General features: G+C 42.9%; 3 protein-coding genes across 6 annotated transcripts in view; all 3 read right to left on the reverse strand.

Annotated features, from left to right (window-relative positions):
• Positions 1-3,308: 3,308 nt before the first annotated feature.
• On the reverse strand, positions 3,309-4,735 carry LOC308140605 (uncharacterized protein; the record flags this gene model as incomplete). Its single annotated transcript, XM_080510449.1, has 5 exons — positions 3,309-3,432; positions 3,537-3,589; positions 4,086-4,229; positions 4,316-4,495; positions 4,714-4,735. 5 exons carry the CDS (start codon positions 4,733-4,735, stop codon positions 3,376-3,378), a joined length of 456 nt encoding a protein of 151 aa, XP_080366575.1. The 3' UTR covers positions 3,309-3,375.
• Positions 4,736-8,479: 3,744 nt separating this feature from the next.
• Positions 8,480-12,208, reverse strand: tmem25 (transmembrane protein 25; the record flags this gene model as incomplete). Its single annotated transcript, XM_080513690.1, has 8 exons — positions 12,116-12,208; positions 11,648-11,992; positions 10,758-11,048; positions 9,940-10,071; positions 9,787-9,820; positions 9,282-9,391; positions 8,660-8,749; positions 8,480-8,553 (listed from the first exon to the last, which is right to left on the reverse strand). The coding sequence occupies exons 1-8, from the start codon at positions 12,192-12,194 to the stop codon at positions 8,480-8,482; spliced, it is 1,155 nt and encodes a 384-aa protein (XP_080369816.1). The 5' UTR covers positions 12,195-12,208.
• Positions 12,209-17,876: 5,668 nt separating this feature from the next.
• Positions 17,877-23,233, reverse strand: part of sik3 (SIK family kinase 3) — a gene marked incomplete at its 5' end in the record, with an annotated part of 36,208 nt that continues 30,851 nt past the window's right edge. For 3 of the 4 annotated variants that reach the window (XM_080509367.1, XM_080509366.1, XM_080509364.1), the window contains 5 exons: positions 17,877-19,768; positions 21,013-21,139; positions 21,216-21,345; positions 21,938-22,092; positions 22,183-22,952. In XM_080509367.1, coding sequence (XP_080365493.1) covers positions 21,018-21,139; positions 21,216-21,345; positions 21,938-22,092; positions 22,183-22,952 — 1,177 coding nt within the window. In that variant the 3' untranslated portion in view covers positions 17,877-19,768; positions 21,013-21,017. The remainder of the gene's footprint in view (positions 19,769-21,012; positions 21,140-21,215; positions 21,346-21,937; positions 22,093-22,182; positions 22,953-23,233) is intronic. The other variant, XM_080509365.1, reaches the window with a different exon arrangement.

A 23,233-nucleotide genomic window follows, 5' to 3' on the forward strand; every position in this document is an offset into this window, starting at 1 on the left:
ACGGAAACCGAAAGAAGGAAAGATAACATATTACTTCTTCTTCATGAAAACTAGTGGTGACTGATGAGTCTGTCAGAGCATAAGAAGCTTACAAGTGCTGTGTTTAGTGGAAACACTCCCACACTTACAGCTGGGTTATCTTCATTTACATCTGCAGCATGTTTATGTGAGCCAGAAGAAAAGAGGTTGGGGGGGGGGGTTGTATTCTCCTACCTGACTGTGTAAAGTCAAACCGCTCCCACACACAGACCTACATCTGCTCATCTATGTTGTGCGGATCCATGCGCGCGCCGGCATGACCGAGTCACGAGCAGTGCGAGTGTGTGGGCTGATAAGGTGTTTGAGCTGCTCAGCCGAGCTGTCAAAAGCTCCATTGTTTGATCTCCTCGCTCTTCCTCGTACAGAACTGCAGCGTGGAACCGAAGAGGAAGACGAGCAGCGATCAAAGAGTCGAAACTATTAGATTACTTGACAGGGAGGCCTCCTCAGAAATCACTCAGCTTCTCTTCCTCTCCCGCTCAGCTTCTTTGTTACTATTCTAGCCTCCAACAATCCTTACCCTTGTTTTAAAACGGTCTGATACCCTGCGCCCTCTGTCCCTCTGGATCCTCCTTTATTTGTATTGTTTGTGCAACAGACGGAATCACACATTTGCTTGAGCAAATCCCTAACCCTAACCCCACGTTTACATTTAATTAGCTGCTTTTAGAAAACTTTCCGTCCTGACCACCCCCAAAAACTAAGAAAAGCCACTGCTTTAAACGTTCCCAAATGTCAATATTGCAAAAATACAGTCCCAACAGAAACATTTGATTTATATCTGCAAGTATTAGTCATTAAATATGAAATTGTTTTTTAAATCAATTGTTTGCAAACGACACTATTGTCTCTTACTCTGGGGGAGAATCTGCAGCAGATTTTGGATACGATCACAAATTGAGATTTGGCAGAAACAGATTAATACAAAGTATTGTTAAAAGACAACAAGCTGTAATCACAAGACATGTACACAGCAATGCACACCCTGAAAGAGAATAAGACAATACATTTGTTAGAATGATCATAAACCATAGAATATACTGGAAACCACACTTCATATGAGAGTGAAGATGGAAATTGACTTTTATACTGGATTTAAAATCCTTGCGCACTGTACTCTTCACCGATCTTAATTTAATCTAATTATTGCACAGAAGGTCTGGGGAAATAACTCCAAAGCATCCTGCAGCTAATGTGTATATTACAGAAAAGAGAACTAAGAAAAATAAATCATGTAAGCCATAGAGAACGCACAAACCCATGGTTTCACTTTGAAATTGGGCTACAAATAAGACAAGACAAATTAGGCACAAAGCCAGGAATAACATGTTGCCTAAATTATGCAGAAAACCTTTATGGAAAAAGCAAGTTGCTATATTCTGAGATAATCTAATCCAGTTTGTGGAATTGTTTTTTTTTATCACTGACACTGTTCTCAACAAAATGTAGGAGCTTCAAGGTCCACTGTATATCAGAGCTTTGCTGATGGTTACAATAATAATCGTGAAAACCAGTTAATAAAAGTGATTACTATTGAAAGTTGGTGTTTGTTGAGATTATACTTAATTAAAAATGATACTTTTCCCACCTTTTCTAATTCTGATGTCCTCTAAATGCCTCCACCACAGCCAATCCTCTGCTTCATGCCGTGTTACACCGAACATCTTCATGTGCTTCTACAACCATAAATATTTTCTGAAGTCTTCCTCTTCTCCCTCAGTCTGACAGCTCCATCTCCAACATATTGTGTTTGAATCAGGAGAGCCGCGACTGTGTGCCTTTAGAACACTGGCTTTATTAACAGAACACATTACCCAGCATTCCTCGGGAGCGCAGGCTTTTGCCTACAAACAGTAATGACAGTTATAAGTCACACTATTGTGACACACCCATAAACATAGGTCACTGTGGTATGTAACACAACTCTTTACCTAATATATCCACTATGTCCCTATTGACTTTCAATCTTTTTCCCTCAATTTAAAACCTCCATCTTTCCAGATTCTTTTCCACCAGATTTTAAATATCATCACATATTACAAGGTTATATTACTTGGATGCGGGGAATCCAAAAACATTAACCATTTAGTGAAATACGTCCCACTCTAACTTACTTCCAGATGGAAAATACACATCATACTCGCTGAATTTTATGGCAGTCGTAGACCAGCAATAGTGATGAAAAGCAACAACTGATAGATTGATGTAGATAGATAGACAGATAGATATAGCTTTATTGTCATTCAGTACATGCAAGAATGAAATGTTTTCGCACGAGGCTCAAAACAAGGCTTTTGAAAAGTGTCTAAAAAAATGGGAACAGTAAAAGTATAAATGCTGATGCAAAGAAAGACAAAATGTTATAATACATGTGACAAATACTGGGTACAATTAACGATAAGAAGTGGAGATGCAGATTAAAAGAAATGTTTTGTAATAATAATAAGAATAAGAATAATAAGAATAAGAATAATGTATCAAAATGCGTCTTTTCACAAAAAATTATTACATGTATGTATGATTCACATATGTGCGCGCCTGGTGCACACACAAAATAAACTTCTTTCACAAAAATATAATGAAATACATCTGTTGGAATGTATTTGTAACATTTATATTTAAACCAATTATTTTGCATTTACAATGTGTTTTACTGAGTAAATCTCTTCACAATTATTTGTACATTTTAGTGACTTTTCTGTAACGTGTGGTGATCTAACATGAGCATGGTTCTCTGTAACAGTGGTGGTTCTACATAGAGGACCATGTTGTAGCATGAAATTAACTTGTACATGAAGACCCTTTTCCACTTAACCTTGGTAAGCAACACTGAAGGACTTTTTCACATATTAGCTATGATCAGCAGGTATGTAGTAACGTCAATGTGTGTTTTGCCAAAAGTCCAATGAATTATTCAGAAGAAGCCAGCTGGCACAGACAACACAAATATTGATTGTGGGGTTTTTTTGTATTTGAATGAATCCCAAAATGTTTGTGTGAATCTGATGTATATTGAAACTACACCAAAACTCAATCTCATGGACATGCTTGTCACCCCTGCCCCCTGCCCCCTGCCCCCTACCATTTCCAAGCTTCTTAACCCCACACAGGCAGTCAAGAAGAACACAATCACATGCTACAATATTTTATACTTTGCAACAGAACTTTGATGGCGGCCAAACTATTGAAAAAATAAGACTGGAGCTAAAACAGTGAGGTTACACTGTAAAGCAACAGAGGAAGAACTTCACGGTGTCATCAGAGCATCTGACAAACACGATGACAAAAGATTTTGACGAGAGATGGAGATGGATGGAAAAAAATGCCTTGTGTCCATTATCTTTTTCTGTTGAGCTTGTCATACTCATCTTTGGGGGAATTGAATCTCAAAGCCTGTGAGAGGTGAGAAAGGAAGGAAAACATCATTCTTATTTGGTGAATTTGGAGATGTGACGATCACCTGTGGTTGCTGGAAGGTCATCGACATGTCAACTCACCTGGTAGGGATCATTTGAGGCTCCTCTTGGGCTGGGAAGCTGCCTGTCGGACTCTGAAGAACAAGACATATAGATAGATAGTTAAACTACTTGAAAAATATACTAAAGTTCTGAATAAATAAGGTAATGAATGCCTGGTGTGTGTGTGTGTGTGTGTGTGTGTGTGTGTGTGTGTGTGTGTGTGTGTGTGTGTGTGTGTGTGTGTGTGTGTGTGCTCATGTAATCCACACCCCAAAAAAACCAATGGTTAATTCTCTTGAAGCTGAAATCCAAAGTTTGCAGACCTACTTATAAATACATAAGGTTTTTGTCAATTTTGACATTTTCTTTCAAACCTGCTGATTGTAAATCTGGTGGATTTGATGTGATTTAATTAACCCAGAGTTCAATTATGCGCTGATTGTAGCATTAATAGATTGAAAAATACATTTGCCTTATACATTATGTACAATGCTCAAGTATTTTGGGGTCTACAGGTTCATCTCACAGTTCGTTTAAGGCTGTACGAGCGAGAATAAAATGTTTTTTAAATCGACAGATAGTCATTACTTTTGTGGCTGGATGGGACCGGACCACTGCGGATCACAGAGGCGAACAGATAGACAGCGACCCCGACCACAAAGGTGGCCACCACATCGCCGATGGCCATGCCTGCGATGGAAGCCGTGTCCATCTCGATGCAGTTGTCACAAGCTGGAAACACAAGCGTTGCGTGAGCGTTGCAGACACATGAACTACCCCCACCATGACAAAATGTTGTTTTTTCCTGCAGGACTTACTGCGAAACTTCACATAGATTGATATGCTCGCCTCTGCTTCTTTCTCACACTGGTACTCGCCAGAGTTGGAGTCTTTGTACTTCAGTGTCAGAGTGTCCGTCTTCGATGATGTGAAATTATAGTTGTTGGGGCAAATCAGCTTAATTGCATCATGCAACTCGTCCACCTTTATGAGGTTTTCTGTTTAGGCAAAAACAAGCATTTAAACTCAGCACTGAACTGCTGCTTCAAATCATTTTCATATCCTGTGCTTACCTGCATTACAGCTTACAAATGCTGTGGGAGAAATTTAGAAAGAAAAATATTTACTTCATTGTAAATTTTAATATGACTTTTGGTGATAATTTTTTTTTAAAACTGAGTCAACGCAACGAGACTTTTGATTTCAGAGTTCTTACCTGTCTGTGTCCAGAGCAGCATGACACAAGCGTGCAAAAATAACAGTAACTCCATCGCGTCTGAACCTTCAAGCTCTGCTAAAGACAAAGAAACAACCTGAGCTGGACTGGACGCCATCTTTGTTTTTTAGCGACCATTTTACACGTCTCACAATGAACTGAGGTTGAACGACAACCTTTAGAGTAATAATATGAAAAAGAATGGTTTAAAAAAAAAAGCAGTGCTATGGCTGACCTTACACAGCATTAATAAAAACAATCAAAAATGTCAAAGAGTTTAACCAAAACCTGACCTTGAAATGAAGGGCGTCTCAAATCATCCAGTTCCTTCTCAGCCGAGACGCTTCAGTCTGACTCGGTGTCTGTGTGAGACGAGGAAGTGAGTGTGATTGGTCCCTTTTCTGTCTTGGAAAGGCTTTGTTGATTTGTGCATTTGGAGGACTGCGTGGTTTAAGTTTGCCTTGTTCTAATACATTAACAAACTGCAGCTTTGATCAGCATCTTCAAAGATTTCAAATCAGGAATTAGTGCTGCTATCAAAGCCATAGGAGCCATAGTCATAGGATTTTGAAAATTAAAGACATTTAAAGCAAAATATGTGTTAAAAGCGTTAAAACTTATAGAGACCTACTTTTCAGGGTGCAGAAAGGAAGGAACACAGACACTACCACTGAATTTAAACTAAATCCGATCCTGCGTATACAGACAGACCAACATGGACAGCAAGGAACACATACAGTACTTGTATTGTATTATATACAAGTCACACCTTTTTTAGTTGTTTTGTCTCGTCATGCAACTTATATTAAGAAGTGACGAATACATGTTGACGTATATAGGAACATCTCATCAGAGACCTCCAGATTGCACTCTTTGACAATGAAGTGCTGCTACAGTGCCACAAAAATGTATAAGATATAATGATAAGAAGTAAAGATGGATGGATGAAATTAGGACCCGTTCACACAACACTGTTTTCAAGTGAAAACGCAAAACTTTTATTGCGTTTAGGGTGTCCGTTTATCAACGGTGGTCCGAGTCACTGAAAACATGTTTTTGAAAACACTTCAGAAGGTGAAACTTTTCAAAAATTCGTCGACCATATAAATGAACCAAAACACAACTTTTCTGACACGCTGCTGCTGCACATGTGCAGCACGGACATACTACCAGAGCGTCATGACTCCCCAGTCAATATTCTCCTGGAACTTGTAGTTCTATAGTAGAGAGTCACCCGTAATAATAATCCAAATAATTTGTGTCGTGTCCATGGACTCGCTGTTGTTAATGTTTTGTAGCGTATTGTCGTCTGTGCATGTGTGCGTGGTTTCAATCACAAAAAAATAAAAACCCCAACGGTGCCAACTCTTGGCCCAATATTAAAACTACATCGTTTTCAGCTTTTCTGCCATTTCAATGTAAACAGACATCATTTTAAAAATGTTGCTGCGTAAACCCACAACTTTTTCTGAAACGAAAACGATGTGTTTTCACTTGAAATGTGACTGGAGTCTTGATTGCACACTTGTTGTACTTGTCTTGTCTTGTTGTACAAATACACTTGGCCGTCGTTATTCAGCTTTACTCTGATGTTCAATAAACACATTTGTAATTAAAAATCACAGTTTTTATTAATTATTGTGACTTACATTTTTTTTCTCCCACTTTATAATGCATATTTTGTATGACGTCAGTAACACTCAGATGCAACTTAGAATCCGTAAAGTATGGTATGTGTGAAGAAGGGAGTAGGGAAGGAGATGAGGTATAACCAACAGCAATCATGACTCGGAAGCGTCACGAATGAGACAAGAGGTTGAAGTCAGTAGCAGAAAACACACGATAGACATGGGGACACAAAATAAACTTAAACATCAAAATCATTGGCAAAAATATTTTAAAAAAGCATGAAACAAATCCAGATGAGATGAGACTTAACTTAGAACTAATCAACAAATGAAATATAAATTGATATGATGAGAACATAAATCACTCGAAACGTGAAACATCAGGAAATCCGAAAGTATGAACAAACATACGTTGATTAATACTGAAATATGAATATATGCTATATGAAATTAGTCAGATTTAAGAAAGAGTCTCCTTATAAAAGATCCCTGAAGAAATTCTGGAGAGGAGATGGAAGGTATTGTCTGGACTCGAGGAAGTCAAGGTATATCTTAGAGACGAGAGAGAGCACAACTATACATAGAGGACTTGTTTTCAGGGATGGAGTTGATGACTTTCGGACTGTATGAATTCTGCCAATGTCACAAAGTGGAAGTGAACGGTCTTACACGTGATGAACGAGGTGAAAGAACAGAAAGTTCATGCAAGTAAGATTCAAAGTCTCTCTGGATCACTTCAGCTATACAATTTCAATCATTTTCAACCTTACACTTAACATGCCTTTTTTTTTTTTTAATCTTCAAATATTAAAACAAAAATTTAACAATTACTTTTCTTTAGACTCTACTAAAACAAACTTTGGGAATATTGATGATGTTATTTAAACTTAAATAATAATTGTGGAATGCAAAATAAGAGAAGATAAAAAATAAGAGCAGTCGATTGTAATGAATCCACAACAGTTGTTGATCTTTTCATCATTTCACAAAGTTACTCTTCTATTTATAGAACACAAGAAGATATGCTGTCTCTGAAATACATGGAAAAAGAATAACCCTTGTTGAATTCACTTTTAAATTAAGCTTTTGAGTATCGCTCCAGTATTGGCACTGGTGATAATGAGTGTTTACAATACAGAAATGTCGCTCTTCTTTCTGCTTTTGTTTTTTCTCTCGACTCTTAAAATGAAGTGTCTTCCACCACTGAGCTGAAATGATGCGTTTGTCGACGTACTACAAAGAGGGGTGAGAAAGAACAGAGCGAAGAAGATGGTTCCCACAATACACCATGGCTTCCTGTTTGCAGCAAAGCCACAACAACCTGTGACCCAGAGCGAACACCTGGCTTCTCCTCGCATCTAATATCTTCTCTACTGCCATACACAGCCACATACACACACTCCTTCATTATCCTTCCTCAAAAACCTTCATGGGATCTATTTCCATATCAGAGCGCCCCCTGGTGAGGGCCAAATGAACCCACAGAGCACAGTGTGCCCGCTGAATATCATCTTTATTAGACATCCTCTTTTATACACATATACATATGCATACAAATATACAGTACTTGACATGTTGCATGTCCATACCCACATATTGCTCTATAATTATACACTTTCTTATTCTGATTATTATTGATCATAATGTCAAAGGTCAGAGTAACATTCTTGTGTTAACAAAGAGCAGTTAAATGCATTCCAACAGGGAGGAGAATGTTACAGGGAATCATGTCAAAGCATACTGATTAGGAACATTTTTTTTTTTTTTTATGTATTTAGGAGGGGGTTGTACTTTTTCATTGTTGAGACAAGACAAGCGGTGGAATTACCCAAGCACACACACGACGAGGACACATCCAGAGGTTTGCAGACCTGCAGTTCATGTCGATGATTCGGGTGAAAGCAGAGGATCAACCCTCCAGTTCATTTAAGTCAGAGGTGGCAGACTTTGGAGTTTCATCTCTGCGCTGTCTGAATGGGTTGCGCATGCACGTACACTATACGTTAGTATTGCAGAGCGGTCTCAAAAGCACACTTTCAAGGTCTTGATTTTGACTTGGTCTCTGCCCCTCAAAGTCTCGGGTCTTGGGATGCTCTATTCTCGGTCTCGACTACAAAACTACTATACGTGGAGGTTGGTCAGAGCCAGATCTCTTCGCTGCTTGTGCTGTTCACCTTGTAGATGTAGCCCACCATCGGATATCTGGCAAAACCTGGGAAACGTCGGTGGGGAGGAGTAAATGCAATGTACGTATAAATATTGTAGGGAGGTGGGGGCTGCGATATCACAGTATAACTTCACGGTATTGCTTGCCTGACCTCTGGCGGCGTAGGCTAAAGACAGATCTTCCTCCTCCTCTTCCTCTTTCTTCTTCTCTCCCACACTGTTCTGCTGCGCGGCCTCACGAGCTTTCAGAAGCAAGAAACATGGAGAAGTCAAAGACATGCTGACAAAGATCCACGAGGGATAGTTCGAGAAAAATACACATTTTTAAATTAAATTCCCCAATGTTTCTTTTCACGGAGCAGGTTATGGTAAGCTAAGCTAAGGTAATCAGTTGTTAGCTGGAGCCTCATATTGACATGAGATCCATTAGAAAGAAACCAAATTCGATATAAGACATAAAACTGCAACGTCAACAATCCAGAATATTGTATACAAAGGGCCACAAAGGGCCGCAAAGAGACACAATTTCCAAGAAGACATGCCAAAACATCTAAAATTAGACATGAAGCACGTATGAAGTGGTTATTAACTTGAGAGATAAAATAACCCAACTGAGATTTTAAAAACCTAAACAAACAAAAAAAAGATTCTCCAGTACTTTTTCCATTTCTGGTTTACATTACTAAACATTTGTGAATATGCACACACACCATCCGTGTGCTGTGTTTGACATCCAACAGATGTGCGTTTGTCAAACAGAGGACAGTTCTTTACCTTTTCTCAGAGTGCTGAGGTCGTGGAGTTGCATGTTGGACGGCAGGGACATGTTCTCTCTGGGGATGTGCGTCTTATCAGCTTTCTCTGGTTTCAGACAGGTTGAGTCACTGTGTGGGCAACAAGGAGTGATATCAGACTTTGGATGAGACGTGGAGCAGATATCGATCTGCAGGATGGACTTAAAGTATTCATAAGAGCAGAAAAATGCTTTCATCAGTGCTTTCCTATCAATCTGGTAATGTGCCCAGGTGGCATTTATGAGGCGAGAGATATGGTAAAATGATATGCTGGATGCAGGAGAGGTTTTCGTGTCACTTAATATACAAACATTAAGGAACGTGATTGGGGTTTTTTTTTGTTTTGTTTTGTTTTGTCTTTTAACTGGAGCTTTATAAGTATAGCTGTCATTAATATTTCTGACTGACTGGAATCCATCCCCCCTGTTGGCTTGCTTCACTTCCTTTCTAACGTCCAATGACATCAGTCTGGTTGTATTATTTACCTCTTCTTGGCCATCAGGATCTCCACAGGCTCGTCTGTAACAGAATGAGAGGAAGGGCGTGAGCGCGCTGGAGGACATACTATAACAACAGTGCACACGTCAGCCACAGGTTTTCCCAGCTGATGTTTCCATTGTTTACTGGAGCACACTCACCGATGGACTTGCTCTTGTTTTTTTGCATTAGGCAGAGAACTATCAGACTGAGAATGAGGAGGGCCATGAAGGCCATGGCTCCCCCGGTCACTATTCCCAGCATGGGGACTTCCACACGGGATTGCAGGAACTCTGGAGAGGCAGGAGGAAGGTAAAGTTACACGTCATTTACAACTTGGTTCGTGCATTGCAATCCTTTGTTTTTTGAAATACACAACAAATACAGTATGTAATCTGTTTATTGTGGCATTCAGAGATGCCGACGAGTTTATTCTGCACACTGAAACCAACTGGAGGAGAAGAAGAAAGAATGGAAACTGCAATCCCAAGAAACCTGACATTTTGAAAGCAATGGGAAGCTGGAGTACTTCCGCTTTGGTTTTTAAAATCAGTTGGTTACTCTGTTATTTTTTGTATCTTTTCTGATCATGTAGACCGGCGGACACGTTTTTTTGTTTTTTTAATCAATCACTTCACAACATCCTAGATATTCCTCTCAGATAGCAAAGGCTTTTCCTTGGCAGATCTCCCATAGAGGTCGAATGTCTATGATGTCTCTCTGATTGTGGATGGAACCAGTTCAACACCGGTTATGCCAACTCTGATGTGGTTTTTGGTTTCTGAGAGACATTTCTGGGTCAAACTCCCAGACTGATCATTTCTGGATGGAATAGTAACAATGAGCTGAAGATTTAATTTTGTATAATGTGACATTTATTGGGCAATGCGACTTTCGAGAATGGAAGCTATTTTAGAAAAGACAAAGTGCATGCTTCTTGACTTGACTCTTGAAGAGTCACTTGTCTTTTATCACTCACCAGCCAGTGTGAGGTTACTCTGTGCTGTTCCCACGCTGTTGCTGGCGTTTAATGAGATATTCCCTGATAGGCTGTTGAGTGTGACCTTCAGAGTGTGATTGGTCAGCCAGGGGTAGCTTCGGTTGTCCAGGATGAGGAAGTCAGTGGTGTTGGTCACCAAATGGCCGGACTGGTCCACAAAGTTGATGGTGGCAGGTGGGTTGGAACGTATCAAGGCAAAGAGGACCAGTGAGAGGCCCGGGTCTGAGGTTTCACTGTATTGAGCGTTCACCCTGAGGATTTCTGGCTGGACTGGGACACAGCGGGGGAGAGCAACTCAAATTGAACTGAATGAAAATAGATGTGTCCATGTGATTATGGTGGCCCTGCATGGTCAATAAAATGCAGAAGTCACATTGCAAACACAGAATCTACAACACAAATGCTAAGTGAAAACACAAAAGGTGCAACACAAATACAAAATACAAATTTTGAAGCCGCAACCAAACTATAAAACTTCATATATGAATGTAAAAGCTGCAACACAAGTATGAAAACCTGAACACAAACTCAAATACAAAACCTGAAAACAAAATGCAAAAACACTAACACAAATAGAAAAGCTTCAACCAAAAGCTCAATAAAAAAAGTTCAATATAAAAGCTGTACCACAAATTCAAACGGGCAGATAAAAAAAGTTGCCATACAAATGCAAAAACTGGAACCGAATCACAAACCCAGAACACAAATGCAATAGCTGCAACACAAACACACAAAAGCCAAAAAGAAAGTTGCCACACGACTGCAAAACTTGCATCTCTAATATGAAATGTTTCAATCTATGTTGTGGTTCTGCACCGAGACGTTCCTTCTGCATCACAGTGACTTGGAGCCATTTTGCAAGCACTCACACTGGACATTGAGTGTGACCGTGGCGTTGTAGCTTTCGCCTGTGCTGGGGTTCGACGCGACACACACCAGCTCCCTGTCCCACTTTCTGGCCCGCAGAGAGAAGGTGCTGTTCTGATTGGTCCCCGGTCTCTTGATGCTGGAACCTCTCTGTGTGGTCATCGCCAGACGCCCTCGCTTCAGGGTCGGCTCCATTTGCTGCTCTCCGTTCAGGTACCAGGTCAGCAAGGGAGGAGTGTGAGGATCCCAGCTGTCTGACTGGCAGCTGAACCTGTGTGTCATGTTCTCCTGCAAGGTTAGTGCTGCGTGGTGCTGGCCGTCTATTTTGGGGTCATTGTCAATCGCACCTATAGGATACGAGGATACAAATGAAAAGCGAGAATTAGACAACCAAAACATGACAGCGTAAAACATTTCGAAAATTGGGAAAAGGAACAGTTTAGTATTTTTGTCATTCTAAAGTGTCTTACCTGTCCATGACAAGGCCAGGGTGTGAAGGAACACCACAGCAGAGCTTGACACCCATCTTCTGACAAACACACACTCCATACTGGCCCAGTGCAGCACCACACACACACACACACACACACTCTCTCTCTTACATCTACCTGCTGAGAAAAGAAAGTCCCTCATTGAGTTTAATCAGTAATAGGGAACAATACGCTATAAACATCAACAATGGTGAGTCAATGGACATTCGTATGGACAGACAACAAAGCTGAATTGCAACGGGTGTCTCAACTATGAAACGACCCAGTCCCAGGACGATACGGACTGGGAGTCATGACACTCTGGAGGCCGCCAGCGTTGTTATTGTTGATCTACTGTTCTGTGGTGCACATGCACGTTAACAGTGTTCCACCAAAGCCGTTTTGAAATAGTTCAGTTTTCAGTGGCTCTGACGACCATTATTGTGAAAACATACCCCCCAAAAATGCAATGAAAGTTTTCTATTTTCCCTTGAAAATATTAAAAACCAGGGGTCTGCAGCCTTTTAAACGTTGAGTGAAGTTGATATATTCTGACACAAACTTTTCTCATGGGACTTGGTAAAGTTCCTTTCTTTCATAAGAAATGAAAATCCTTTAAATGCGTGTGAGCGGAGGTCATTTAGAAGGGATTTGCCAGGATCACCGCAGATTTTATACAATATGCACACTGAGAGGCCAATGTGCCAGTGATTATGATGGGACATGCCATTGCTGGCACCCATGCCCGAGGGTGCCGACCCCAAAATCGAAATGAAATGCATAAACAATGAAAATTTGCCACTACTACTAAAATTAAACCGCATTCCAGGCACAACACATGTAAAAAAGACAAAAACTATATCAAAACAGATCGCCGGCTGGCACAGATAAGTGAGAGAAACTGGAGTGTGGAGAAAAGCCATCTATTAACTGGAGTGTTGGTGACAGGGAGAGTAAAGTAGAGACCACGTGGCTGAACGTGAACTACATGATGCAGACAATGGAGCAAAGTCACACTGAAGAAAGTCATTACTCATCCACAATTTTATTTTAACGAGAAGTGCAACAGTGTCAGATCCAAATATAAAAATGGCCACCCAATAAGATTGTGTATGTTTTTCCTGGGCACGCACGTGTACGTGCATGCTTTTTGCTTTGATAGCTTCACACTCAACCCCCCCCAGTGCTCACATGGAAACAAGCACTTGCTTTTTATTTTGGGGAATAATTTATTCAAACTCTCACAGATTCGGACACATCACATCAAAATGCATGTCATATGAAGAAGACGGGACAAATGAAACGAAACTTTGGATGTACTACAGAGAAACAAGTACAAATACACAGTGACATGCCTCCCACTCTTCAATAATTCACCACCTTTCAGGCTTTGATTTGCAGCCTTACCCCTTCAATTCAATACAAAAACATTTACAGGCCGGCTTGGATCAATGCACCCACACACACACACACACGCACACACACACACACACTAATAGCAGGGAATGAGTAATGCCTTGTGCTTGCTTGCTTGCTTTCTCTGTGGGTCATGTGATCTGTGTGAGCCCCCTAAAGCAGGAACTGAGCCATAAAAGAAATGTACACAATCCTCCAAATTCAGGAGACGGAGCAGGACGGTTGTCCTCGCAACATGCACATGACAGAAAGAGGTGACAGCTGCTTGCACTCAGGATGAAGATGCTTGACACTCCAGGGAAATCTGACAGGCAGCAAACACGTTACACTGTAGGGTCCAAACGTATACACACACATACACACAATGCGCTTTGTGAGGCTGCATGCAGATGTGTGCACTTAACACAGTGAAGGTCTCCTCCACGACACGCGCAGTTTTACCTCAAGCCTTTCTGCAGACGGCGGTGTGATTCAGCCTGCTGGAGCTCCATGGCAGCAGAGGAGGTGAGGAGGAGAGGAGGGAGAGGGAAGGATGGTGATGACAGCGGCGAGATGAGAGGCAGCCCTCCCTGACTCAGTTGCTTTCCCATCTGCGTAAACTCATACACGCACAGACACACTCATGCACACACACACTCACACACACTCACACACACAATACTCTCTGCAAGACACAGTAACCTCTCCGGCAACAGCGTTCACAAGCTGGCAAAAGGGGGCTGGTAGAGACCAGCTGACGCAGGCTGCCACAGTGTCGCCACTCTGAGGGGATGAGGGTGAGAGGAGAGGAGAGGAGAGGAGAGGAGAGGAGAGGAGAGGAGAGGAGAGGAGAGGAGAAGGAGCAGGCAGTGCAGGAGATGGAGAAAAAGATGGAAGTTGGAGGAGAGATGGAGAGGCAGGGAGATAGGAGTGATGAGAGTGGGCATGGAGTCGTGAGGGATGAAAAAAGAGAGCCGGTGTGGGGGAGGAGAGGAGAGGAGAGGCGAGGCGAGGCGAGGCGAGGAGAGGAGGTTACACAGACTAAGAGAATTGACCGTGAGCGAGATCCAAGAGTAAACTGTCAGATGTGAGGGGATGATCATGTTTCTTGTTCTTGTTATCTGTCAGTAAGCATATTACTGCCCCGGGAACACATCAAGGCTCGCACTGTCTGAGCTCGACTACTTCGGACTGAAAAGCCTCTGCAGTGCAGCTGTACAGACCTGAGCAGCAGCAGGCAGAATAATGCAGCCCAGAGGCAGACAAAGGAAACAAGCTCATTAGGATGAGTGGATTTCCATGTGGTCATCACGCTGCATGCCTTAACAAGCACAAGTTCATTTAATGATCAATCTTTGGGATTGTTTGGATAAGAAATTAACATTATTGCACTGATAAAATTGTAAATGTTACCTGGAAAATAGCAAATACTGGGAAATATCCTGTCTCTTTGATCTTTAGCACAACTGACATCAAACTAGTATTTATGAGTAATGGAAGCAACTCATCTATAAGAAACACTGAGTTTAGAGCAGAAAGCAAATAGAATCATACACTGTTAAAACAGAAACTAGCTCTCCAGTTAAAAAACTACTCTCTGAGATATATTCCCATTATAAGGCCTTCTGTTAAATGGTGTTTCTGAGCTAGTATTCTGCACTTACAAACTCACACATTTTCTGTCACACACACACCCCCCCACACACACAAGTGGTCACAGAGCTGCCATGCAAGATGCTCAATCAAAAGCAACTCCGGGATTCAGTGTCTCACAGAAAGCTGCTCGATCGAACCCGCGACCTTGTGCTTCAAACTCAGCCTCCATCTTCAACCGCGGCCGATTGTTCAGGTCCTCCCAGATTGTTCTGCAAATGTAACTGTAAAGTTTCAACCTTTCAAATACCGCTCTTCAAATTCACATTGTGGGTTGCACATGACCTGCAGGACGAAGGATCCACTCTAATCAGGCGTCTGTGTCGGAGCAAGTAAAGAGAACCAAACGGCATCTGAATAACTGTGAAAGAAGATTCTGAAGTCTGTTATATATATATATTTCAATGACATGTAACCAACTTTTACAGAAATCCTGTGAGAAATATTTTTCCAGTTTAAACTTTTAAAATACAAAAATGTTAAAGTGAGTGATTTTAGAAATGCTTTTCAAAACATCCTATTGTGTGAATGGCACAATAGTGTTTTACACCGACTTTAAACTGTTGGAATGTTCTTCAATATCACTGTGAGGGGTTGTATTTAATCGAATGCTCTATAATGGGTCAACGGTACTCTCCATGAGACTGAGCTGCAGCTCAAGTCTTCCAGAAAAGGAAAATAAAAATCAGCCGCTTTTATTTTGTCCCCTCCTGGTGGTGCAACGGGTTCAGTTTAGACTTAAATGTGAGGGACTCAAATCTCACAAATATCTCGTGTCCTTCAGCCTTTTGTTGAGCCACCTCTTGAACTATATAAACAATAAACATGCGTCTCTCCTTTTAAGCATTTTTATGGGGAATTGTTCATTTTAATGCACACATAGCTCCACAAAGAGCCTTTAGCAATAAACCAAGAGCCAAGACAACATTAGTTCTGATATGAGGCAGAAATATAAAAACCAGATGTTCACAGAACAGAGTTAGGGTTTTTCTCTTCTTTTATCACTGGATCTTCAAGCTTAACATATATATGAACTATATTCAAAATAAAGGCTCACAAATAAACCTTTTTAAATTATTTCTTTATTTATATATATTTATTTATTCATCTCAGTTTGGTTGATATTCTTTTTAATTGTTGTTGCACTTTAGTATTGTACTCAACAGAAATGAACATAAAAACAAAACAAAAAAAGACAGAAAATATGAACCAATTAAAAAAAAGCCCAAATCAAATCAGGAGTGGAGCAGAGAGCTGACTTGCTGGGATGGAGAGAACAGACAGGTCAGGGATGGAAGAGTTGAGACAAAAGAAAGGAGGGTGGGTGGACACGACGTTCAGTCCGATCAGAAGATGAGTGCAAAGCAGTTCTCTTCGTTTACTTCTGGACCACAAGCGGTGCTTTCCATCCATCGGAGCTGGTCACAACGTGGCATCGGCGGAGGCGCTTGAGCCTCCTCAGGCTGAAAGTTTTGACGTTTTGAATCTCCCTGTGGGACAGGAGAAGTTCCACGAGTTCCATTTCAGTGATTCCCTCCATTATCAACACCTGCTCGAAACGTTTCTCTTCCAGTTCTCAGATTTGGCTTGCCGTAAACAATATGAAGAACAGAAAACAAAAAGCGGAGCTGGAAGAGGAATGAATGAGAGCCGGAGTGCTTCGATGTTTAAGATCTGCACTGGATGGGAGGTTGGGCTGGCCAGATTGTCTTTTAAAATGGCATAGAAATTGGAATGCTTTGCACCCATTTAAACACGTTAAGATGAGGGCAGACAAACTATTCTTAAGCACATTCAGTTCGAACTGCAAGTGACTGTTGGTAATCATGCTACAAATGGAAAGCACAAGCGCTGCGTGACACCGCCGACAGCTCTCAGTCGTTCATTAGCACACAGCGAGTCCACCGCGCCGTCAGGTGCTGCCACACACGGTCGACATGAACACGTCCAAGAGGAGTTTGCACCACAGTCTCTTTCTGGCACAATATTGATTCAATATCCAGGAATATTAGGGCGAGACAGGAGGGTAGAACAATGAACAGAGTTTGAAAACAACAAAAAAAGGAGGGGTGGGTGGGGGTTATCAGTCCTCTGCTGTGGTCCCCTGTGTGCAGGCACCTCCACCAGGTTGTGTCTGCCTCTGCAGAGGGAGACATGTTTCCTGTGGGCGCACCCCGCCCCACGACCACGCTCCTCCCGATGCTGAAGGATGCCCAAGCTTCATTTCGTCGGTCAACTCTTTGAAATGTTTAACAGTTCGAAGGCGCGTGTCCAGACTCCATGGGATCAGCTGGCGGTTCTGGGAAACGCAGCCTCTGTCTCGTTCTTTCCTCCCGGGGGTGAAGCGACCGAGAACGCTAACTGAAGGGAGGGAGGGAGGAGGTGTTGGAGTCGTTTCCTTCTCCAATGTCATTGTAACAAGGTTAACTTGGGGAGGGAAGCAGAGCAGGTGAAAGGTAGCGGGAGGATCACAGCAGAAGAGGGAGAAAGAAAACGTGGGTTTGTCCATCTCCACACTTGTGATGTCCATGATGATATGTCAGCTATTATACAAGTTATTCCCTTGTTTTGTTTTTGTTTTTTTTAAACGTCTTGTGTATTTTTTTTCTCCTCCAAGGAGCGTCAAGTCTCTGTAGCACCCAATCCATCCCAGACAACCCCCCCACAAACAGCCCACCCCACCCCTCCCATCCCCCAACCCTGTATAGCCTGCCACAACTAACCCCGTGAACAGAAAACAGGCCCAACATCGACGAGAAGTCAGACGGTCACGACAACATCGATTGAAATGATACTTTAAAAAGCAACACAAAATAATTACTCTCCTCTTATTCAAGTGTCTCAATAGAATAATCTTAAAACAAATAAGAACAATCGATTTTCACGACGCAGAAAGAAAGAGCACCGTCTCTATTCTCTCTGTCCTCTTTTGGCTAGAAATCTCAAGGTTCGTAAAACAACATCGACGAGAAGGGAAAAGAAAAAAAAAAAAAAAACATTCCTGAAGACATCCAAAAATACAAATGATAAACAATACCAATATAAAAAAAGCCTCCCCGACAACATCTAAAAAAACCGAAAAGAAAAACAAAAAAAAAAGGGAACCAAAATAATAACATTTCATACAGAAATTGCAATAGCGTTCTATACATGGCATCACTGTACAAGGAAAGGAGCAAATGTCTGGTAAAACTACCCACAATGCAACACACGGTAACTGACGTGGGGGAAGGAGGCTGGAGAACAGATTCAGAGGTTCGGGATTCAGAGGGGCTGGAGGAGAAGAAGAGGAGGGTACAGTATGAAAAAGAGCACGGGGAGAGGAAACAGACGGAGGATAGCTTGAACCCAAAGTGCAGAATTGACTTAAGTCATCAAAGGACGATGTCGTATTCCTTGTAACACAAAACTGTTTTCTTTTCATAATAATAATATAATAATAATATAATCAGAAAACTTCCTTTACAGAAAACAGTAATAACAATAAAAGTAACAATATTGACCATAATGCCAACAGGGACATTAGCTGTAGAAATGAAGTAGGAAATAAAACTTAAAAAAAGAAAATGAATGACAAAACAAAAGCAAAAAAAAAAAAAAAAAAACCTAAGAAAAAAAAAAAAAGAGAGCTGGTTTGTCCTGTGCGATGTCACTGAGCTCCATCTTTGGATAGAGCACTTTTTGTTGTCTGACCCAAAACACCCTCCCGCCTGGGGGACAGAGGGGGGCGGGGCGCCGCTGCTGCTGCTGTGATTTCAGCCCGCGAAGGAATGACCTGCTGCCATGAAGCAGGGAAGAGAGAGAGAGAGAGAGAGCGAGCGAGAGCGAGAGAGAGAGAGGCAGATAGAACTTCACAGACCCCCCCCAGCTTGCCGTTTCTTTTTAGTCATGCACGCTGAGACGCATGGACGCACTCACACTTCATGTGAATACTTTGGGTTTGTGGCAGCCGTGTGTGTGTGTGTGTGTGTGTGTGTGTGTGTGTGTGTGTGTGTGTGTGTGTGTGTGTGTGTTGCTGGACTATGGATGTATTACCCTGTGAGGCACGTCATGAAGTGATGCTAGGGGAAGAAGGGGAGGTGGGTGCTGTCAGGGTGGGAGGTGGGAGTGAGGGCTGGCCCGGGTCTATAGAAGAAGAGGAAGGAAGTGAAGAGGTGGGTGCCGTCGACGGTGGAAGGAGTGGGACCCCCAAAGAAAGCGCGAGATGCTGCGTGTGTCTGTGCAGGAAATGCTGGCCCGTTGGCCTTGGAGCCCCTCCTTTACCTCCACCTACACATTTCCCCACACCCTCCAATGTCTACACCCCCACCCCCTGCACCCCTTCTCTCCCGCGAAGACTGCCCTCCTGGGGACAGATGGAGACAGACAGATGGGACAGAGAGCGCCCCCCCGCTTGGGCAGACGACGGTGGTTTGGCGTTTGGCTGCTCAACTCAAGTCAACACAACTCAGGATGGCTGATATGGACTGATGTACACAGGATGTACTTTGTCCTGCAAGAAACAGAGCGAGAGAAGACCGCGAGTCAGTCCTTTTCTCCTGTACAGCCACTGAGAAAGTGAACCATTCATCTTCGTGTTGAGGGGCTTTGATGCTTGTATTTTACCTGCAGGTGGATGAGAGAAACATTCAGGGACAAATGAGCTTACATATGTTCCATCTACTTTGATCAAAACAAACATTCATCATTATGAAATCTCATCTCTTCAGTCGCTGATCTTTCCGATAAAGAGAGTCCTCAATGGATTTGAAGGTTGGAAAAAAAAACCCACTCATATATTCTTTCTGCATATTTGATCGAAGATCAATAACTACATGGGTTCTCTGGAATCAGGCTGATAGTTAAAGTTTAATCCCCAAATTCAGATGAGGGGATAATCTGATGTCTGACACTGGATAATTTGATTTGGACATGATCTATGATCCATTAACTTCACTCCTTCAATTGTTCACTTGTGAAAGTGCTTGTCTTCTGAAAACAGCTTCTTTTTTTTTTTTTAATGTCTGATAAGAAAAGATTCAAAAGGTACCTTTGGGTTATCGTTACTGAGATGAGTTGAAAGGTGTGTTTTTGAATTCAGAATAAAATGAAGCAGCTTTCAGAATTTCTGCCACATGTTTATAACCTACTTAATGACTTAAAAGGCGTTGGTGATGTTGGTGAGAGATCATAGGTGACTGGAGTCAATCTTCTCTGTTTAACAGAAAAAAAAAGGAAACATTTCAAGCGAGTCTGGTGGTAATTTGAGTCCCTCAATTCCATGGTACATAATAAGAATAAGAGTCCACAACTAGTGCTCCTCAGATCTTCCATGCGAGTTAACACAAGCACGTAAACTGAGGCCGATCTCACTGTGACAGGCTTCAAGTGCTTGCCGATTTTCTCCAATTACTTCAGTTTCACCCCAGACTAAAAACATATGTGAAGTTAGTTGGTGACCCTAAATTGCCCGCCGTTGTGAAAGTGAGTGCGTTTGTCTGTCTCTATGCGTTTGTGGAGCTACCCTGTCCTTAGTGTAATCAGAAAAATGTCTGATTGAATAAAAGAAGAAAAAATCTGACAGAAATTCAAGAGATCACTCATGACTGCCACCTAACAGACTAAAGTGGAACAGCAGACAATGTTACACACTCAAAACGCTACAAAATGGAAACAAACTAGGTATAACAGAATAACAATCATAGGTGCAGGATCATTGGAAGTTACCATGTAATGGTTAGATAAACAAGAGTTAGAAAGAAATCTGTGAGGAGTGTATCCACGAAGGAACCATTCAAACTGTGGTTGGTTTTCTACTGATGTGGCTTGGAGAAAGTGATAAACAGCTGTGTGTGTACGTGCACCTGTACCTGTGCTAAACCCCAGCCTGCTCCATGCTGTACTGCAGGTCCGGGGGTTTATAGCTGAGGAGCATGTCACTGGTGCACGATGACGGGTAGCAGGCGGCCGCGTGGAGCTCCCCTTCTACATCACACACTGCAAGGAACACGTTTCCAAGGTGAGGACGGGCATTTCCCACAATGCGTGAAGTAACTGCATGCGTCTCACTGACCTGACTCCTCCCGCTGGTGCAGCTGCTGGCTTCCCGTCAGCGACGTCTGGCTGAGAATGTCCGACATGCGAGCGGAGCTGAGCGCCTTCCCGGCTAACAGACTCATTCCAGACATGGGCTCTGCCTGATCCTGCGCAGGAGACACAGCACACTCAGCTTTAACACTCAGCCTCATTAATAAGTCAGAGTTTGAGATGACTAAGTTAAAACTGTGTAAATGTCCTCAAAACATTTACATAAACAACATTTCACAGTTCAGTCAGTCACACACTTGCTTTCTCCCTTCAGATGCATTTCAACGTGAGTGAGCTTTCACTCTGTACAGCACTGTGATTTAGTATCAAGTGTATTAATAAGTTTTAACCTTTACCTTTTATCTAGTTTTGTAGTTTTAGATGTTTTTATATGTTAAATTTACTGTTTGTGAGGCATACCAGCAAGAATCTATTTTTAATTTCATCATATCAAATCCACAATAAGCTTTTATTAATCAGCAAAAGATTCATGTTTATTTTCCAAGTAAAGAAAGGATTTGGCTATTCTCTCATCTGAACAAGTCTACAAAAGATGGATTCTGTCGCTGTTTTGCTGAAGTGTAGGCCGGTCTACAGTATCTATAGTGAATGCTGTGCAATTACATTTGTATTTTCTGAGGTTGGTGACAGCAGCTGATCAGCGAAAGGTCTATGGAGAGCATTGGTAGTGCGGTAGCGTTAACTCACGTAAGCGTCGTCACAGGTCTGGATGGTGTGGTGGCGCTGTAGCTGTCCTCTGGATCTGTAGGCCTCGGACTGGGGTCCCCGTGCAAACCCGACACCGTTATGGTCAGGCACCTCCATGGCCTGTCCTTGGGGCCTGCACTCCACATGCTCAGGTTCTGAAGGAAAAAAGTGCATTTGATATTCCAGAGACTGAGATTTGTGCACTGACTGATGGCTGTGGTTCGGACTCGGGATGCATTACTAACCTCGAGTTGCTGGAGCGTTCCTGATGTAGCCAGCATGCCTGTGTGTCGGGGAGTTGTAGGGTGGGGTTCCTCCTCGGGGAGGCCCCAGCAGCTCGTGTCCTTCTCCTGCCTTTGCGAGCAGGCCCTCGTGTGGGTGGTGGTAGCCTGTCGGAGCCTCGTCCTCCTCCATGCTCTCCGAGTGGGGTAAGCTGGGGCAGGGCGCCTGTGCTGGGTGCTGCTGGGGTTGGACCTCCGGTGGTCTGATCTGGAGGAGGTGATGGTAGTGTTGCCCTCCGGACGCCCCCTGGGGTGCTGGCGGCTCTAAGCTCTCCCCTTGGCTCAACTGGCGGAGAAGCAGCATGTCATTATACTCCTGCGGTGCGTTGCTGGGTGGTGTCGGGGGCGCTGCGCATGGCCGGGGGCTCTGCCTCTTTAGCAGGGCGGCCAAGTCTTGAGGGGGCAGTCTGGGGTCAGCGTGGCCCGTAAGAGAATGACGGGGGGACAGGAGGCCCTGCAGGGTTGGAGTGACATGCTGCTGTGGGGGGCGATAGTCCAAAGGAGTCGGGGAGAGCAGGGCCTGCTGTAGTGTAGAAGGTGTGCCGTAGCCGCCAGCCCCCACCGCTCCGCTTTGGTAGCCCTCCAGGCCGGGAACCTTCAGGGAGGCTCCCTGCAGGTATGGGCTGTAGGAGCCCACCACTCCGGAGGCGCCTCGGGAAGCGGCGTCTCCGGAGAAGAGGTGTGGGTTGAACTGGGCCTGGTCGTAGGCCGATGTGAAGCGGCCAAGGCTGCGACTGGATGAGGGCAAACACAATGGAGAGTTAGCGCGTGTGTGAACAACCTTCTCATTAACCTTTATACACAGATACTTTCTCAACCGGAGAAATGACCCACGCGCACACACAGCCTAGCAAATACTTCAGTCTGCTACAGGTTCAAGTGTTCACTGAGAGGTGCAGAAGCACATCTCCACTGGATACGCCTTCATTAAGTGTGCGTATTCACATTGTTACAGACTCTCAGTGAAGCCAGGCCTGGCTACACGGTCAGGAGATGGAGATGTCAGGGGTCAACG

Source organism: Blennius ocellaris (assembly GCF_963422515.1).
Source record: "Blennius ocellaris genome assembly, chromosome: 2".
NCBI classification, from domain to species: Eukaryota; Metazoa; Chordata; class Actinopteri; order Blenniiformes; family Blenniidae; genus Blennius; species Blennius ocellaris.